The following is a 20,540-nucleotide window of genomic DNA, read 5'->3' on the forward strand; positions in this document are numbered from 1 at the left end:
CAGACTTTTTCATGCTTGTTTTTTCCATACAATAAAAGCATAAGTTGTCAAGCTCCAAAGATCTCCTAAAAAAGTATTCTATACAACTCCTGTGCTATATTCCAATTCTTCTGAAGTCCTAAAATAGTGTTGTGTAAAAAAAAACAAAAAAACACTGCCGTTATTCACTCAAACTCTTGCTCTTTGTTGCAGCTCTCACATGTCATTCGCCCTTCTGCATGTTCTTACTTGCATGGGACGTCACAAGACACCCGAAAGACGCCGTTCGACATCAAACCTGGTTTTCACCTGTGCCAGAGGGAAGATACTTTATTAGGTCACCTGTTCAACTGCTCATTAACACGAATATCTAATCAGCCAATCGTATGGCACTCCTGTCAGCTGAGAACAGAAACCTGAGGCTACATTACAATTCACACAGACTCACCAAAACTGGACAATGCAAGATTGGAAAACCGTTGCCTGGTCTGACGAGTCTGGATTTCTGCTGCAACATTCAGATGAGGGACAGAATTTGGCGTAAACCACATGAAAGCATGGATCATCCTGTCTTGTATCAGAGGTTCAGGCTGCTGCGGTAATGGTGTGTTAAACATTGGGCCCCTCAGTACCAATTAAGCATCTCTTAAAGCCACAGTCTACCTGAGTATTGTTGCGGACCATCTCCATCTCTTTATGACCACAATAGACTATATTTTCTGACGGCTACTTCCAGCAGGATAACACACGTCGCAAAGCTCAAATCATCTCAAACTGGTTTCTTGAAAATGACCGTGAGTTCACGGCCTCAAACGGCCTCCACCGTCACAGATCTCAATCCAATAGAGCAGCTTTGGGATGTGGAGGAACGAGAGATTCACATCATGGATGTGCAGAAGATAAATCTGCTGCAACCGAGTGATGCTTTCATGACAATATGGACCAGAATCTTTGAGGAATGTTTCTAGCACCTTGTTAAATCTGTGCCATGGTTAAATTAAGGCAGGTAAAAGGGGTTCAACACAGTACTAGCAAGGTGTAGACTACCTAATAAAGTGGCTGGTGAGTGTGTGCATACAAAATATAAATATATTGTTTATCTTATGCATGTTTTTTTGTTTCCATATTTATCTCTGTCTCAGGGTTGTAGGAACTATTTGGACAGCAGAGGGGGAAACTGACATGGGTGTTGCAAAAGTAATTGGACAAATGTAGAAATGTCTTCAAAGTAATTTCTCCACCCGAGACTCAAGTATGTTGCTCAATTAAAGATCTTGTCCTAAAACCATAAACCACTCAGAAACATGTGCATTTCTCCAGCTTTTTTTTTTTTTTCATGGTTGTTCTTATTATTGTTCTGCTTTCGCCGTTACCCAGGTGATGTATGCTGTGGTTCTCCATCGGCCCGTCCTGACCCCAATGCAGCTCCATGGATCAGCACCAGCCTAATAGCAGAGGCAGCGGCGCGTGGCCTTTAAAAGCGCGCGTGGAATAAAGTTCAGGTGTCAGTAGTTCAACTGATTTATAATGGCGAGGCGCATCTTGATTAAGTGCTGATGTCACCGGATTCCTCAGCGCTCATTTGCCGAATCAAACCGTGCAGATCCAACAAACAAGACAAATAGTCGAGTGAGTTGTGGTAACCTTTGTGTTTCCCTCTCAGGCTTCATCCAATCATGTGCCAGCGGAAGTGCAGCGCTCTCCGATTTGTTTTATTTATGGCTTTGCTCCTCGCGTAATGCGCAGGGACTTTGGGCGGGAAGCACATACAAATGAGCAGTGTGTTTTCATGCATGTGTGTGTTTTCTGCTCCGCGGACCTGTCACGCCGACAATAATCAGCCATTTTTTTAAAACCTCGTTCTCCTCTAACTATCACCCCGCCATTGCCGAGTAGACAGACAACTCCTCCACGTGTCGGTGTCTGCTGCCGTCAACGTTCAATTATTCTTCCCCTTCCTAAAGCGCCTACAAAGAATACATCACAGGCTCATTCGAGGGGGGAAAGTATGAAAAAAACAGCAGCGACACCGATCGGTTGCCGGCAGTGTCATTTGTGAATAAACAGCGTGTCAGTCTGACTGTTTTTTCCCTCTGGTTGCAGACAGGCCTGTCAGATGCTGGAGGAGAGACACCTTTCTCCTGACAGCTGGAGCTGGAGATAACCAGAGCACCATCACACCGACTTCCCCAGTTCCCCTCAGTCGCTGTGATGACCCTGCTAATGGGTTAAAAGAGCGGGTCAGTTTTTTTTTAATACAGTCTCAATTGTTTTCTAACCTCTTTATTGAAGGGATAGTTCACCCAAAAATGAAAAAAACATAAAAGACAGGCTAAAAACCAGTTTGATTCGACTGTAGTTTAAATATTCTTAAAGGGATAGTTCACCCTAAAATGATCATTCTGTCATCATTTACTCACCCTCAAGTTGTGCTAAACCTGTATGAGTTTCTTTGTTCTGGTGAACACAAAAGAAGATATTTTGAATAATGTAGACAGTGGATGGGCCTCATTAGTATGGAAAAGAAAATATATGGAAGTCTATGGTTCCCAACCAAAAGTGTTTGGTTACCAACATTCTTCAAAATATTTTCTTTTGTGTTCAGCGGAAGAAGGAAATTCGTACAGGTTTGAAACAACTTGATGGAGAGTATATGGCAGAATTTTTATTTTTGGGTGAACTATCCCTAAGAATATGTCAAGTCAAATCATTAAACTGTTTTTTTAGCTTGTCTTTTAGGTTATGTCACTTGAGAGTAATTGCACTACATTTGAAAATTATGAGATTTAACCTTGTGAAAAAGTAGCAGCATTCTTTCTTCTTTTTTCTTTTTTTAAATAGGTTGATACAGAAATAATATACTTTAAAAGAATACACAAGAAGTGTGAGCTGAATGTAATGTTTTTGGACACTTAATTGCATGTTATTTGCAATCAAATTAAAATGTATTATAGTTTATATTTAGCCTATATTAAATGCAATTGGCTGAACTTTAGAATGCTTTATTTGTGGTTGACCAACTTAAGTACATATTTATGTCATTTCATAATTACTTAGTGTCTTTGAAATATTGCCAAAGCTGAATGTACTGAAGCATTTATGGTAAACTCAAATATTCATCAATGTAATTTCTAGTGAAACTTGAATGTCATGCATATTTGTGATTACACATTTTCAATGATGAAGTTGCAATTTAATACACTTAAAATAGATTAACTTGTAGTGTAATATCAAATAACACACTGCAGTTTAAAAATAAAATAAAGTAGCTTTATACATTTATTAATTTTTCAGATGCTTTTATCCAAAGCGACTTTCAAATGAGGAATACAGCAAGCGATTCATCGTGAAGAGGCAAACAGTGCAGAAATGCTAAAAATACAAAGTTTCTGACGTTGCTTAGAGTATCATAAGAAGGGATTAAAGGATTTTTTCTGATTTAAAATGTACTTTAAAGTAAAACTTTTCACTTGGCATTATTAAAAAATGTGTTTAAGTGTAGTGTGTTAAGAATCATATTCATGAAAGTGAACTTTTAATAGACTTCAACAACCTTTTATTTCATTAATAATATCTGCAGATACAGTTTTTAAAATAAATGTTTTTAAGATCTGTGCACGTTCAATACAATTAAGCACTTTTTCACAATTAGGCATGATCTTACGATACATAAAGTATTATTAATACAAACAGATAGTGGGGATTTTCGTCTCAAGTGAAATTTGTCAGAAAGATGCGGAGAGGACTCGCCACTTAAACGCTCCCATTGTCCTGTCTGGAGATGGGAATGACTAATTGGTCATAATTGTTGGTAATTCCCCATGCGTCCGTCTCCTTTAGGCCATTCCTGTGTGGTCAAGAAGGAGATATCCGTTATTGATGTGACAACGCAAAATTGAAAACCTTTGGCGGCGCGTCAACCCCTAATTAATCGCTCTAATTTCATCTCACCACGGCTCTTCAGCCATCAAATGAATGCGATTACGGTGGCGAGAGCCATTTTGTTGCTCAAGCACAGGAGGTTACTCATGCTAATTAGCGGCTAGCCTGGAGAAGACAAGGGCCTGAGGGTCGGCCAGAAGAGTCCTAAATAGAGCTAAACGGTCACATAATGACCTCAGGAACACGTAGCCATGCTCGTTCTCATTTTCATAATGTATTACACTCAAGTCCACTTGGACACAATGGGGCAAGAGGCGATTAGCAAACGCTGGCCTCAACCTTGAGGCCGTGCTAACTGATACTTAGCCTCCGTTGAGTCACACGGCGCTCATGTTAATGAATTTTGGTCTCATAAACTGGTCATTATATGAAATGGACGCCTAGTTTGATATTTAAAGTTCATTTTTAAACATGTCTATCTGAAAAAAAATTATGTTAATACATGTATAGACTCTATTGGGATATTATATGCCTTCAGAAAAACTGTTTATTTTGAGATTACAAAACACAAGGACAATTTAATGCTGATATTTCTCAAAGTGTCCACTATTAAGTTAGCATATTATCATATATGCATCTACTATGCAAATTCATGATGACAGAATTGACATTTGAGGATCTTCCCCATACTGACAAACATAGCGTAACATAGAAAAACATAAGATAATGTGTTCAAAAGATTAGGGTTTTTCTTACAGAAATTAATACTTTTATTCTTCAAGGATGCATTAAATTGATCAAAAGCAACGGAAAAGACATTCATAATGTTACAAAACATTTCTATCTCAAATAAATGCTGTTCTTTTCAACTTAATATTTCTTATAATTTGAACTTATTTCTTCACAGAATCTTGAAAAACAAAATGTATCACTATTTCCACAAAAATCTGAAGCAGCACAACTGTTTTTAACATTGATAATAATCATAAATGTTCCTTGAGCAGCGAATCATCATATTTGAATGATTTCTGAAGGATCATGTGACACAGAAGACTGAAGATGCTGAAAATTAAGCTTTTATCACAGGATATAAATTATAATTGAACGTATTCAGATATAAAATGCAATAATATTTCACAATATTACTGTTATTTTTGATCAAATAATATGTAATTATAAAGCTAATGCCTCGCATTTTGTGGAAAATATAGTGAACTTTCATTCACCTCATCTTTCTATTAAGGCTATAAGTATCCTTCTATAAGTATTAGGCACTATTGGTGTTTTTAATCACCTGATCAGATGATAATAATTGTACATCACTAACTAAAAGCAGCAGACAGGTTGCATCTCACAGCCGTATATATGCTTAAGATATAAACGCTTACACTCACCACATTAATGAACTTCATCAAAGATCAATAATTGATCACGGCATGTTTATTTAATGTGCTGTAATGGAGTATCAGTCTCTTCACTTTACACATACAGGCTAAAGTGTTTACCGCTTATCACCACATGATAAATATATCATGAGAACATCCTTCAATAATTGACATAATGCAAGTGCTCAGAATGCCGCTGCTAGTGGTTGGCATCAAGTGTGTGTGTGTGTGCCACACTGGTGCCTTGTTTTGTACATTCTGGGGACAAAATGCCTTGTCATTGTGGGGACATATTTTGGTCCCCATGAGGAAAACGGTTTATAAATCATTCTAAGTGAAGTTTTTTTGAAAATATCATTGTAAATGCAGAAAGTTTTCTGTGATGGGTAGGGTTAGTAGGGTTTGGGGGGCGTTCACGCAGAGAGTGTGTTTCGTTCCACTGACTTTTTTTAAAAGCAAAAACGCATTCTGTGTGAACTAGCCCTTAGTGTAAGGGGATATAAAAATCATTGTCTATGGAAAGACCCCATAAAACATGAAAAAAAAAAATGAGTGTGTGTGTTTCCCAGCCGCTGGGCTGCAGGTCAGCTTGTTCTGGCGTGTTGTATGTTGTGAATGCCCGAGTCAATGTGGTGGCGTGTTCTGCGGATGAAAGCGTGTCGGCGCTGCGGACTCCCCTCAGAGCTGCAGAATGACTGGCAGAGGAAATATGAATGCTGTCTGTTTAATGATGCCCACCAGTCCGGCCAGAGCGCATGCAGCTCATGCTAAAGTTGAAGGAGCCCCAGCAGTGCGGAGTCAGACAGGTAAAAAATACCCAGCACACATCAGCCCGATCTGAGGGATTCAGAGCCTCTACATGGGCGGCAACTCACAAATAGTGAAGCACATGACAGACTATAATCAACTGATTACAGTCATTTTGCTAGGTAAAGTGCAATAATCTTATGAGCATAAATTTATATCGGTAAAGGCCCATTCATACCAATGATGACTTGTTTACTGGCGTGAGGGCGGGGCAACCTGTCACTCACATGAGATCCACCAATAGCAAACCACAATCACCCAATTAATTACTCATAAACAAAATCAAGCCCCGCACTACATTTGTTCTTGTTCGAGAAGCCATGTCACAGAAAAGGCTATCGCAACTTCAGTTTTATGCTAACTTTAAATGCTCAAGTTCTTTTAAGCAGGATGGATTCTGATTGGCTGTCAATATTTTTATCATACATTAGTGATTCTAACTATATCATTCCTCTGTGTCGTTTGTGGTTTGGACTTAACTATTCTCATAGAATTTGAATTATTATTAAAATTATATAGTTATTGTCCTTGGTGTTATGGTTGCCTTCACAGCAATGGATACATGGAAGGATGAAGATTGTGCCACCTTTACATAGAGTATCTTAAATTGCTATTTAGTAGTTCGTTTCCGTACAACGTAGGCCTAACTCGCTGCTTAATTATCACAGTACAATGCATCGTTGAAGAAATTAACTAGCTAGTAACGACTGTTTCCTGAAAGTATTGTTGCAAATTTGTCGTTCAACCCATAGACTGTAAAAAAGAAAAGAAAAAAGGACGTTGTGTCCGTGACGTCACCCGTAGGTTTCTGACGAGCATTTTTAAAACCCAAAGTGGGCGGAGCCGGCCGTCGCCATCTTGGCAGCGCGTCACTCCCAGATAAACGAAAATGGGCAAAGAGGCGGATTAGCTGAGGTGACGTAGCGCTAACAGACAGCAGACAAACGGCTAGTAGTGACATCAGCGGCAATCCACCTGTCACTCAAGTGACTTCCCAATTGTAGAAATTAACAGAATGCATAGCTGATATAAACATTTGGATGACTAATTTCCTATTACTTAATTCTTAAAAAAAAGGTTTCTAATAATTGGACTAAAAACCTCTGCATGTACTAACCTAGAGTACTGTCTAACAATTGATGGCTGCTCTGCCAAGTCTTCGTCGTCGGTTAGGAACCTGGGTGTGCTCTTTGATACCAATCTTTCATTTGAAAGCCACGTTTCTAGCATCTGTAAACTGCATTCTTCCATCTTAAAAATATATCTAAATTACGACATATGCTTTCAATTAAAAATGCGGAACAGTTCATGACCTCAAGGCTAGATTATTGTAATGCTCTTATGGGTGGTTGCCCTGCATGCATAATAAACAAACTACAGCTGGTCCAAAACGCAGCAGCTCGAGTTCTTACCAGAACCAGGAAGTATGACCATATTAGCCCGGTTCTGTCAACACTGCATTGGCTCCCTATTAAATATCATATAAATTAAAAAATATTGCTGATTACTTAAAAAGTACTAAATGGTTTAGCTCCGCAGTACTTGAGCGAGATCTTAACGCATTATAGTCCTTCACGTCTACTGCGATCTCAAAACTCTGGCCAGTCGATAATACCTAGAATATCAAAATCGACTGCAGGCGGTAGATCCTTTTCCTATTTAGCACCAACACTCTGGAACAGTCTTCCTAACATCCGGGAAGCAGACACACTCTGTCAGTTCAAATCTAGACTAAAAACACATCTCTTTAACCTGGCATACACATAGAAATTATACATTCCTATTATTCAAATCAGTTAAATGATTATTAGGCTGCATCAACTTGCTAATTTTGCTCAAGATAAGGATTTATTAAGTCCACTTGTCATAAAAACAAAAATATCTGCTTCTAACCGCAGGTCCAGAGTTGTTGTTCCAACCACAATAACTTTGTGATGCTGTTTGCCAATGTTTGATGGAACTATTGTTTCCGGAAAGACCAACTCGTTGAACTATGCTGATAACGACGGAACTTGCGACCATAGTTGGCTAACTATTATTTTTGTAAACACGCCCTAGATAAGTAGCTATTTGAGGAACTCGGATTTACTTGGAATTTATTGTTGGCGAATCTGAGATCAGCTTAAGCTCTTAATCAACTTCGAGTACGTCTGCCAGCAGCTACATGAGGACGGTTAAATGCAGCTTGTAGCCGATCTGTGCGAAGCCTGACCCAGACCAGGGCTAAGTTTGTTGTTGACTGAAGTCAGTCTGCTCTGAACAGGGGTGGACTGTTGCTTTGCCAAGGGCTGAGGGTTTCGTAGCCAAAGGCAATGACCATCCTTTGCCCTGGGCAAAGATATGAGCGATGCAGCGAGCGAGGCCTAAAAGCATTGCTGCTTCTGCAGAGCGGATCTCCTGTCATAACTGCTTAAGAGGCACTGCTTATATTAAGGAGAAAATTGCATCTAGCTGTACTTTTTAACATATACATGCAATAATTATTCTTTTTCTCGAATAACCAACCCCTACAGTAGCATATTATTACCATGTTTTTGGGGCATGTCCCATTGCAATAGCAAAGGTATTCTTGAAGTACCATATAAAATTGTATATAGGCCTAATAAATATGTCTACTAAAATCTAGAAATGTATAAAGATTATGTATAGCTTTGATCAGACAATTGGCATTTCTATATATATATATATAGAGAGAGAGACATTTACATGTAAATGTAGTGTCTGTGTGTATGTATATATATATATATATATATATATATATATATATATATATATATATATAATTTTATTTATTTTTTTATTTTTTTTAATATATATATTAGTTACATGCCAATGCATACAAAATCAACCAAAAAAAGTAGCATCTTATTTGGTCCATTTCCTATCCCAACTCTCTTTAAAGTACCATGTAAATACCATGATTTATTTTTTAAGAATATTAATTCAGTATCACAATATACATTAAAGTAGCGTGAAATTACCATCTGCTATGTAATTGCACATATTTTGTGATGGAATTTTTAGATTTAATTAATAATGTTTATCAGCCAACATCACAATTATAAGAAGTTATGCTATCACTTTACAATGAGGTCCCATCAGTTAATGTTAGTTAATGCATTGACATTAATGAACAGTCATATTTGTATTGACTAATGTTAACGAAGATTAATAAGTGCTATAACATATGCATTATTTATTGTTAGTCAGTTCATGTCAGCTCAGGTCCATAAAATAATATTAACAAATACTACTTTTGATTTTAATAATGCGTTAGTGTTGAAATTAAGATTAATACATGCTTTAGAAGAATTTTCATTGTTAGTTCCTGTTAACAAATGGAGCCTCGTAAAGTGTTACCCTAGTTTTAAATGTATTTTCAGTAATTTTATTGTAAGATTTTCCAAGTAAACACAAGCAGAGATTGGCATAGTGCACTTGTCTGCTATTTAACCTCTAATCTCAGTGATTTTTTTTTTTTTTTTGATTTTTTGCCAATTCTTATGCATTTCTAATTGAATGTGAGTTGAAGTTTCAATTGGCAAGGTCAGATCCAGGCAGCTTGAGCACAAAGAAAACAAGTTTTTGGGAAAGATCTGGGTGTAGCCTGTCGCCATAACATAACATCGGCAAAAAAAAAAAACCTCGGGCACAGTGTGCAAAGTCTTAAAGTCTTCGCTAGGTATAGGGCACGTCACAAACATCCAAACCAATGTGATGAGCCTCGGATTCTGCACAGTCATAATATTCCATATTAAAGTTTATTGGACCAGCTATTTCCAAAAGGGCTGTAGTGTGTTTTAAATAGCAGGCTCTCTCTCTATTAAAGCCTTCATCGTGTGGCTTTTTGTGGGAATGCGTTGTACATCTGGCCACCACATTGGCTTCCACGGTGGCTGGCTGGCTTTGGCACCCATCATAAGCCCATTACAACCCCGGGTTGCCAGCCCTCCAGGAGCCCGAGCGGTGGGCATCACGCCAGACCACTCCACAACCCCAGTCACACTCACTTCAACAAACAGCGGCGAGAGAAACCGGAGACGTGGAGAGTCACTGACCTAATGTTCACTGAAGGCCTTGTTTGCACTGGGAAACATCGTGTGTCGAGACCGACGTGTTGATGTGCGTGAAAACGGGAGCTCCGCAGCGTTCCTGCTTCCATTCAGCGGATGTCAGCGAGTGCCAAACATCCAGGTATGTATGACTGGCTGACCGTATATTTCACATGGGCTGTAATAAAGTTAGTTTCCAAATGCTCCACTGTTCAACCATTTAAAAATAATTATCTTAATAAATTCCAGGTTCCTAGTCGCAAGAGGTTTTCAGCTCAGAAGTAACACAAGAACATACAAAACCAAACCAACAACCCAAGACACTTTACATAGGATGAGTTACATTTCTTGTCGTTTAATACGTTAAAAGTTCATTTAAATTATTTTAGATCTAATATTACTATAAAGCATTTGTGTTCCTCGGATTTATGTATAGAAGATATTTTAGATTTTTACTTCTAAAATGTTTAATCAAAGCTATTTTCATATTAACTCCGATTATTCATGTGGTAAAGCCAAATACTGTACCCAGTAATAGTAGTACCCAATAATAGTACCCAGATCCCTCTGATCATAAAGTGTGTTTTTGACTGGTTATCTTTTTTTTGAAGAAGAAGATTGTTCGTTGCAATGCAAGCATGTAGTGTGTGTGACCAGATATGTATTATCGGATCACACCAAAATGCCTTTAGATTCCTAGTTATAAATTACCATGACAACACTGATCAAACTGGCCTCATCTTAATCTATTAATGTCCAGTTTGACTGTATTTTTGCCATTGGAGCTCTAGACGATGTGCATTGCTGTCTTTCCATAGTTTACTAAATGCTTTGAAATTGGTGAAATAATGAGGACCACAAAAAAAAATAGTGATTCATTTTTTTTATATTTTTTACAGAACTGAAGATTTACATCAAAGGGGATACTGCAGGGAGTGGACTCGCAATTTCTCAATAATCTGTCAAAACTGTACAGCATTTCAACAAGCAGCCTCTGGTTACCATGGAAACATTTACCCTGTCTCCAACACTGTCACATCTTAATGGTTGAGAAAAAAAATCACCTAACCGAATGAGGGGGGAAAGTGTTTCATTCCATAAATCAGTGTTTGTTTGTGATGAGCTCCGTTGCATGACGCTCCTCCGATCAAGGTTTGTCTTCTTCCAAACTCTCCGCGGCCATTTTCCCTCCCAGTGCATTTTGTCGTCTCGTGAGATTGAAACGTGTTCTCAGGTTTCATACGTACTGCTATCAGATCCAGTGATTTCTGAGTGAGGTAATATGTTGGAATGAGAGTAAATTATCAGTTCTTCCTCTGTATGCATGTGTGTGTGTGTGTGTGTGTGTGTCTGTGCATGTGATTTACTCAACCATTTTCATCATCCGACAAATTAAAATACACATTTTCCGATGTAGTTGGTTTAGCATTGCTAAAGGGGCTTCAGTGACTACACTGCAGGATAAGGCACGTGACAGTCAGGCTAAGTTTCGCTGTTCTCATCTCGTAATTATTCACATTATAATCCAGTTTCCTCACACTGACCCCTGTGCATGAACATAAATAACAAACAAATGAATTTCCCATAAGCTGCAGCTCAGTCTCTCTCTGTAAACATGGTTGGGGAAAAATAAAAATGCAAATCAGTCGTTTCAAAGACTATTATCAACAGATCCAGACGCCAGAAGATGCAACACTCTTAAGAGCCTCGTGGCCAAACAAAGAGTTTCTCTGAGTCTCGGTTTTCTCCATTCGTAAAGTCTGGATTGGCCACATCTGTAAAGGTACAAAAGATGCCCAGGTAGATTGGTTTATGTATCAGACAGATGTAGTATGCGAGTGAGTATTTGTGTCAGAACGGTACTATGCTTTGCAAGCACGATTTCTGATTTGGATGGCTGTTGAGACGCCGCACCCATGAACGTTCTTCTGAGGAAGCAGACGAAGGTGACGTGTCTCTGTGCAAACGTGTGAGCATCAGAAGAGGCTGGTTAAGGTGCTCTGCGACGGACTCCGGCACTCGTGAACGTCCAGGCTGCCTGGCACAGAGGTCAGTACGGAGGTGACGGTGGGCATTGTGGGGTTGGTCAGGTCTGTGAGGGTGGTCGGGGTGCTGGACGGGCTCATGGAGGCGTTGGAAATCTCCGAGGCGGGTCCAGACGGTGTTCCTCCAGGCATGGTCGACCCGTCCGAAGCCTTGTCCACACCCGTGTTCTCCTGACGCAGGAGGTTTCGTCTGAACTTGGCCCGAGCGTTCTGGAACCAGACCTGCAAACCGAGACGGCAGAAGATGTGAGGACGAGGCGATGCTCAGCGGACATTTAGTCCTCAAAGAGGCTTATTTTTCATTCTTTAGTTTGTGTATTTTTCTTTCCGTTGTCGCTTGGTTGTTTTGCCATGGCATTTGTGAGCCAAATGCATTTCATTCTTTCTTGTTTCAATTATATCTGACACCGCTGGGTAACACTTAAACAAACGCATTGCTCATTGTTAGTTAATGCATTACCTAATGGGACCTTATAATACAGTATTTATTAATCTTTGTTAATATTAACAAAAATGCAACTTCATTGCTAGTTCATGTCAGCTCAGTTCCATTAATAGTAAACTATTTTAGTAATGTATTAGTAAATGTTTAAATTAACATTTAACTAAGGTTAATAAATGCTTTAGAAGTATTTTACATTGTTAGTTCATGTTAACTGAACCTTTACTGTAAAGTGTTCCAAGTGTTTTCTTTAATTTCTAGGTTCCTCATGCTTTATTTGTGCATGTTATTAATTCAGATTTGTTTTTTATTAGAAGCAAATTAACATCATTCCATTGAGGAGAACAGGCCCGTGATTTACATTTGATCACAGTCTTCATTCCTATAGTAATTTGTTGCTGAAGTGAAGGAATTTGAAATGCTCTTTTTAACTAAGTGTTTGTTCATATAAAAACGAAGATTTCGTGTACTGCAATAAGCCAAAGCAATAGAGTCTGACCTGTAGGACGCGCTTGGTGAGACCTGTTTTCTGGGCCAGCTGTTTCAGATCCTTGGCGTCGGGATTGTGGTTGATGGCGAAATACGACTTCATGGTCCTCAGCTGATGGTGTTTAAACGACGTTCTCATGCGCTTTGTCTTCTGGCTGGAGCTGTACTGTGAGTCTCTGTCCATCGGATCGCCATCATTCTCATTGCAGCTCAAAGCTGAATAAAAAGAAGAACCAGACAATCGATTAGCTGTGCTCCTGATATTGATCCCAAAGTGTCCTGTAGTCCAAACATTGCAATAGCTGAACCACGGTGTTAAAACTAGACATGCACATTAAGTTTTTTAATAGTGGAGTTCTACTTTGAATAAGTGCAGAAAGCCTGAATTCAATGGGTCGTAATTGAAGCTCCTTCACTGAGCAAACAATAAATACAGTGGATCTGATGAGAGAGAGAACGCTGTGGTGAGAATGAGGTTTCTTCGATTGTCTTGAATCTGACCATAAAGCAGCCACCATCATGTTGCTGTGTTTGCAACTTACTGCATGCATAATAATCTGCATTATGCTGTAGTCTTACATCATGCTCTTTTTTCTTTCTTTATTATAACACATCTGATTCGAAATGCAAATGTTTTAAAGCATGCAAGTCTGCATTATAATGTATTTCACTTTTTCATGTAAAAATCAACATGCTCAGCACTGGTGGGTTTACCCGCTTTTATAGCAACCCCACCCCCCACATATGGCTCTATCTTTGTTTCTGTTTTTATGATGTCTAGGATTTGATGGTGGAAAAAGCCCACACTATCCATCTTTGAACACAAGTGTTTAGTAGATAGGCCCGTCTGAATGTGTCAGAAATGTGTTTGCGCCAGTTCCAAATTCTTGGCAGAAGTTTATGTGTTGCTAGACGCATGACAGTTCAGAATTATGTTTTCTCTGACAACTACAAATATTAGTCATTGAAAATGGTCTGATCAACACTTCAGATAATTAACCTTGAATGCTTTACAACGCCGCACATGGCGAACAAATGTTTCTTCCTCATATAAATATGGCCATTGAGAAATACTGTCACCTTTACTACAGTGATGCACGTCAAGAACAGTTATCTTTCCTGAACACAGAATTATTTATGTGCACATGGTAACTGTAATATTGCAATACTAAAAAGCTGTCTTTATTGTTCTTATTTCTCAGGGTTTGATCTTCAGTTCTTGTATTCGTGCTGTTGTTTAAAGTGTGAGCTGATGGGGGCAGCAATGATCTGACTGTGTCAGAGAGACATAAGTTCACTCACTCTGGTTAACTCGTCAAAACGGTTGATCTGATTTCAAAAACTTTCATTTGACTTTCCTTTAACAATTCTTCACAAGCGGGTTATTCCCACAAACAAGACGGCAGTTGTTGTGATAATTTTGCCAACTTCAATTAACGATCCCTAGACAACCAGATTTACAAAGCAACCAGACAATTTGAGTTTAAACTGATAAAGAAAACATCGCATTTAGGCTACACATTTTTAGTGGAAATAGAGCTTGGAGATATAATGAAAACTCCTGTTAAACTTGTATTTTATAGACTAGTTGTAGTCTTAAATAATAACAGGCGATATAGACCAGGACATAATCTGACTCCTAAACGAATCCACATTTATTTATTTTTTAAATCTTTTTTTTTATTTTAATTTTGTATATCGCTTTATGCCAGTTTATTTTGCATCACATACTAGCCTACTTGAATATTCGTGAAGAAAAGGAAGGCTTTTGATTGATCTTTTTGTAGAGCAAAACCCAGGGTAAATTAATTCGTCTGAATTTGCCTGGAAAAGCTGACGATTTTTTCTTTCTTTCTTTCTTTCTTTCTTTCTTTCTTTCTTTCTTTCTTTCTTTCTTTCACTTGTATTTAATCTTCTGGAGGTCTCGACTAGCATCTAAGCCATTTTCCACTTGTCAGTCTCTGTAGTCGTCATCATTCCTCTGTTTGGTCCTCAAGCAGGGGCCCAAATGCCCCGCTGAGGGGCCCGAAATGCCCGAGCGAACAAGTCACGTTGTTCCAAATTGTTCAGACCAAGCTCGAGTGCTTAAGTAGAAATCTGTGATGTGTGGCGATTGTCTTAAAAAGTGGCGCATTTTTTTCCTTTTACGTAGTAAAGAGGTGAACGTATTTTCGTTTCTTGGGTAAAACTTTTGTATTTAAAATAGGCCTACACGGTATACGAGATGAAACGTTTAATGAATTAGGCTACTAGGCTATATTGCTAATTAAAGATAGCGGGCTTTCATAAAAACATCACCACGTGCTTTATAAACGTAAGATATCTTCTCAAACGAATTAGAATAACAAAGTCTAAAAATAAAACACAATAGCAACGAAATAATACAGTTTAAAATATATATATTATTTAAACAAACTTTCATTTTGCCCAACGAGGACTGCATTCAGAAATTCTATTTTAAATATTTCCCGCCTGATTCAGGTATTAGAAAGCAGTTTATTTATTGCACGTGTGGTTGCAATTAATTAATCATGCAATTATTTATAACAGTCGCAATTGTTGTTCAAAATAGCGGTAGTTAATAGCCTATTGTTGGAACGAAATTTCACTGTATAGGCCTAGTTGCTTTTGTAAATTCATCATCATGCAGTTGGCCAGGTTTCTTCCTTTGTCTTGCTCTGAAACGATCTCGTTAGGTAGTGCACCCCAAAAAGTTTTATAAACCTGGAAATTCCCCGAAATCGCAGTGAGTAGGCATTAGGCTACTACGCGCTCTTAAAAAAGTTGTGCAACATCAGATAGGAAATCGGCTTGCACCTCGTGCCAAACGAAAGAATGCAAGGAATAAAACTATAGCAGTTAACCAGCAACAGCAAAACGCCGATAATGCTCTCACCTGCATTATAAGCAGCCAAGTCCGCTCCGGGCCCAGGGCTCTTCCTCTTTCGGGGCCGGCCCTTCTGCACCGTGTTCACGCCGTTATAATAAGACAGTCCTAGAGGGCCCGTGCTGCCCAGTCCTTTATTAGACGCTACATCCGTGTGATTGAAATGCGTGGGGAAGTCTCCCTGGATGAGCGTTTCAAAGTGTAGCCTGCAGTACACCAGACTGTCTTTCATGCCGAAGTGGTCCCCAGTCGTCAGCATTTTGTTGCAAGTCGTGCAGGTGAAACAGTTCAAGTGGTACACCAAATCCCTGGCCCTCATGACCATTTCCGAGGCCGAGATCCCGAGGTGGCACCGGGCACATCTCTGCACCGAAAACCTTCTGCGGGAGAATAGAGCAGCTGTGACCTTTCAGATCACTTCAACCAGAAGGTGAGCCCACCACTCACCAGCCTGACATTAAATGCGCTGCTACTCATAATAACCTTTGGAGGAATTGTAATTTGTAAATTATTTTATCCGAATTACATGTTGAAGAGGAAAGCACGTGCACTTCATGCCTCAGACAGCAGGATGCATGAACAAATAGAGTTAACTCGTGCAGTGGAATTCAGTCTCGCCAATAAATAATTGTTAAATAACCTACAATTTAGATTGACGTGTGCTGGAGCCTAATTTGATCGTGGAAATGAGTAAAGCCTTCACTTATATGATTATCTTAATAGGCCTCTCGCCTCCCTCTGATTATTAAATTGTACAATGACATACAGAATCAGTGCACGGTCAGATAAATATCATCCAAACATTACAGTGGCGCTTTTGGTTTTGCTGCTTTCTTTTTTCCCAACAAAGAAAATGTTAAGATCAAGCTCTTGAGGTAAATCGTCTCTGGATTATTTAGTTTTATAATGACGTTCAAAATCAAGTTACACTGCAAAACTCGGGAATATTTTTTACGTTAGCCTATGCTAATAGTTTCTGGATTATTGAATTAAACGCAATTATTCAATTGCATCATGACGTCTTTACAAGTAGCAATATCTAGACAAAAAAAATCTGCCATTTTGCTACAATTTAAACAAAAACGTTCAAATTTAGGCAAAAATCATGCCTTGGGGCTAATATCAGTACTTTCTGTATTTTTGTAATCAAATTAATTTTGCGAACGTGTTTAAATGCATTAATATCATTAAAAAATATATATTTTTATACAATAAAATTAGTTACGTCTTGTCTGTGTTATAACATTTTATAGGCTAATGACGAAACCACGTCACACACACCAAAATATAGTTTACAGACAAAAAGTAGGTATTTTTCTACAACAAGTTTTGGCCTTTTAATTATGTATCCACCAGGAAACCGTCATTTTTCAAGCGAAGGAGAGTTGCTCACCTGTAATAGTCTTCTTTGCAGTAGATGCTTCCGTCTTTGCTGAAGCAGGTGAGCTCCGACTCCAGGTTGAGTTTACACTCGCAGCACTTCAGACAGCGCATGTGCCACTGCTTGTCCACGGCGAGCAGGTAATAGCGGTCCGAGATCTTCCCTCCGCAGCCCGCGCACAGAGCCAGCCGGTCCCCGCTCATGGAAGGCATGTTCTGCACAAACACACACAATCACGTTATCTCGAATGCTTCTTTACTAATCATTTAATGGCAGATTGGTAAAAGATAAAAAAATACATCGTGTGCATCTAAAGTGTTCTGTAAACACTGGGCTATTTTACGCATTTGCTCATTAAAAATGTCCAAAGAATGAGGTATTACTAGTGTTCACTTTTGTACAGAATGGGAGGGGCGTGAGATCAAATTCAGAATACAGAAGTGTAAATTCACCATTGATAAGTATTTAATGTTTCCAGTTACAACGGAAAACCATAGGCTACATACAACAATGAAATAACCGCAAGAATTGATTATGCATGCCTCCATGCCTCCATGTTTTATTTTTTATTTAATTAACAAAGACACAATTTTGAAAAAATGTGAGAATTATGTAAACAAATTAATCAAAGACTGCGCTCGTTTTATTGTGTTTACGTTCGGCGTGTTGTGTGGCCTTAAATACACACTGCAAACACACTCGTAGGATATATCATGCTATTATAGAAAACACTTTTATACATGTGTGTAATACATATATTAATTTGTTCTTAATAATTACTTTACTTGTAATTTTGGGTTTGCCAGCGTAAAATAAATAAGATGCAGTGTTAGAAATGTTAAAATAGTTTTAAGCATTCAAAGTTCATTGTTGCCAAAGAAACTGATAAGAAGTAATTTTATGGCAAAGGAATTAACCGTAAGGTTCGACATTACATCTGGTAATCACAGATATTACGGCCCAAAACACTGTCAATTTATTTAAGTTCAATTATAACGCCTGATAATTATTTTATCATAATTAACCCACTCAAATGTTATGAAAAAATGCATGCATTTTTAAATGATGAATTTCTCATCTCTTTAAGTTGAGCAGCCCTGCATAAGGATTTGTAAAATAGGAATTTCCTATAAATGTCAGTATCTGTGCAAAACCGAACAGGGATTTTCTTGCTCGCTAATGCATTAATATTTCACGATTTTTATGGAACAATCAGCTGAAATTAAACTGAATTGTACCCAATTAAAAACTGAAAGGCCTATTGTAGTATAGCCTATCTAGCTTTCTGTAACACTTTGCAATCCACCCATGGCCAAAGATTTACAAGAACGCGTTGAAGACCAGGCCTATAATTTTGGCTTCGCAGAAGTTTGAAGTTTGTTTAAATGGACAAGATCGAAATCCCATCTTTGGGCCTCTATACCACTGTTTGAATAACGGTTCAGTTAACATAGGCTGTTATAATTTCCAAGCAAGCGCCTGGAGCGAGAGGCATGGCTTTCTCCTACCGTCTCTGTTTCCCCCATATCTATAGCCGAGCTGATAGTCGCCGAGTCGCTCTTTCCTCTCCGCTCCATTTCTTCCAGAACACCATGCATCTCGCCTCCAGGCAGACCGTGGAAAAGCATCGTTGCCGCAGATGAGACCGAATAGCACGTGTTTCCGTCAGATCTGCAACCCAAGATTTCCGTGAGACGCACTTCTAGCCCTGTGCAGTTCATATGACCTCTTTCTCTCACACGCTAAATAATTCCCGTTCGGAGAATCTGATCGCTCTAAACGCTATTCGTTTATCAGAAATGTCAACTCCGTGTTCTGATCGATTCTTTGAAATGCATCAGAGAATGAGATCGCAGAGCATGCACCCGGTACAGGATCGGTTTAGCCTATGAGAGCATTCCGGAGCTTTGAGGACATACCAGCTACCGAAGCCCCTCTACATGTGTGACACTGGACCCTCCTATTTCTTCCTGTGTAACTTTCAGTTACCACATTTTGGACATGCATTTGTCAGTGTAAGATCTCAGTTTTTCTTTCTTGTCTTTTCAGGAATCAGTCTAGGAGCGTGTCTGCTGCCGCTCACAACACAAAAACAATCCGTTATTGCATCGCCGAAGAATAAAAATATATAATCCCGAAATGCTTGGGAGGAACGACTACAGTGACGATTCAGATTCTGCAAGTGGTTATATGTTCATCCTCCTCCACGACAGTTTGTCATCACACACACACACACATAAAAAAATGTCCAACTTGCTTCAGCTTGGGTAAAAATCAGCTCTTGGGTTTGCTCTAACAAATGAGCTGTTGTCCTGACATATAGAGCTTTTGCTGTGATAAGAGCCTGTTGTTGCCCGTCCCGAATGCAGCAGGATCAGCCTGTAAACGATTGAGAAGGAGGAGGAGTTGAGGACACTTTTGGTTTGTATAATCCAGTGAAGACAGTGAGGTTCCCTGCGCTCTTCCCTCTCCAAACGTGAGCAAACCCAACGCGCCTTTTCTACCGGGACTTTGACGTCACGCCGTTCCGTTCGTGATTATTGGCTGTTCGAACTCTTGATATACTCGCTGTATGAATTGTTGCAGGGATTTTTATGTCAGCTGGACCATCATTTGATGGTAACTCAAGACTTTCTCAAATTATATTTTTTCAATTATTTTTCTTTTTATATAGCCCACATGACTTTAATACTTTGGACAGTTTCAATTGTTTTATTTTTTGTAAACATTAGCAATATGATCGACTTGTTTTTATTTTGACGTGCAGTGAGATATTTAACTTTCGTGAAATGGACATTCTACGTCTTTGTCTTAGTGACGAGTGAATCGCTCCAATTTGTGATTTGATTTCATGAATTCCATAAGCTTACTTTTTATGCGCCGATATCTTATGCGATGTATCTAGTGCGATATGATCGTAATAATTAATTTTCTTTTTTAACTTTGGCTTGAACCCATTGTTTTTCGGATTGATCTGCTTTACCAAACACCTCGGCCCCGGACAGATCCCCGGGACTGGTTAAAACAAAAGGATCCAGAAGAGCGGAATAGCCTCTGTCTTACTGACAGCTGGATGTACAACTCAGAGTCTCTGTGAGAAGTGCAATTAACGTCAGTGTCACAGTGAATTCTGCTGTTTCGTCAATCTAACCTGCTTTTTGCCCCTTTTAAATGGTATTGTTCTAAAAAAA

General features: G+C 38.9%; 1 protein-coding gene and 1 long non-coding RNA gene across 2 annotated transcripts; one reads left to right on the forward strand and one right to left on the reverse strand.

The window, feature by feature from the left end:
• Positions 1–1,627: 1,627 nt before the first annotated feature.
• LOC307012058 lies at positions 1,628–11,425 on the forward strand. The gene is made up of 5 exons (XR_013800550.1): positions 1,628–1,985; positions 2,083–2,219; positions 5,816–6,052; positions 9,883–10,247; positions 11,005–11,425. It is a non-coding gene; the product is annotated as an uncharacterized lncRNA (long non-coding RNA).
• On the reverse strand, positions 11,001–19,821 carry lhx2b (LIM homeobox 2b). The gene is made up of 5 exons (XM_079638295.1): positions 18,858–19,821; positions 17,362–17,564; positions 15,978–16,348; positions 13,092–13,297; positions 11,001–12,372 (listed from the first exon to the last, which is right to left on the reverse strand). The coding sequence occupies exons 1-5, from the start codon at positions 19,068–19,070 to the stop codon at positions 12,082–12,084; spliced, it is 1,284 nt and encodes a 427-aa protein (XP_079494421.1). The 5' UTR covers positions 19,071–19,821; the 3' UTR covers positions 11,001–12,081.
• Between the last annotated feature and the right edge of the window lie 719 nt (positions 19,822–20,540).

The sequence above is a fragment of the Phoxinus phoxinus genome (assembly GCF_949152265.1).
Source record: "Phoxinus phoxinus genome assembly, chromosome: 15".
NCBI classification, from domain to species: Eukaryota; Metazoa; Chordata; class Actinopteri; order Cypriniformes; family Leuciscidae; genus Phoxinus; species Phoxinus phoxinus.

Bases quoted from the DNA above. Each gene is read 5' to 3' on its own strand.
- lhx2b (XM_079638295.1), bottom strand. From the start codon at position 19,070: ATGAACTGCACAGGGCTAGAAGTGCGTCTCACGGAAATCTTGGGTTGC. The intron at 17,565-18,857 runs GTAGGAGAAAGC...GTGTTTGTGCAG, and splicing joins ATATGGGGGAAACAGAGACG to AACATGCCTTCCATGAGCGG. The intron at 16,349-17,361 runs GTGAGCAACTCT...ATTCTCCCGCAG, and splicing joins TGCAAAGAAGACTATTACAG to AAGGTTTTCGGTGCAGAGAT.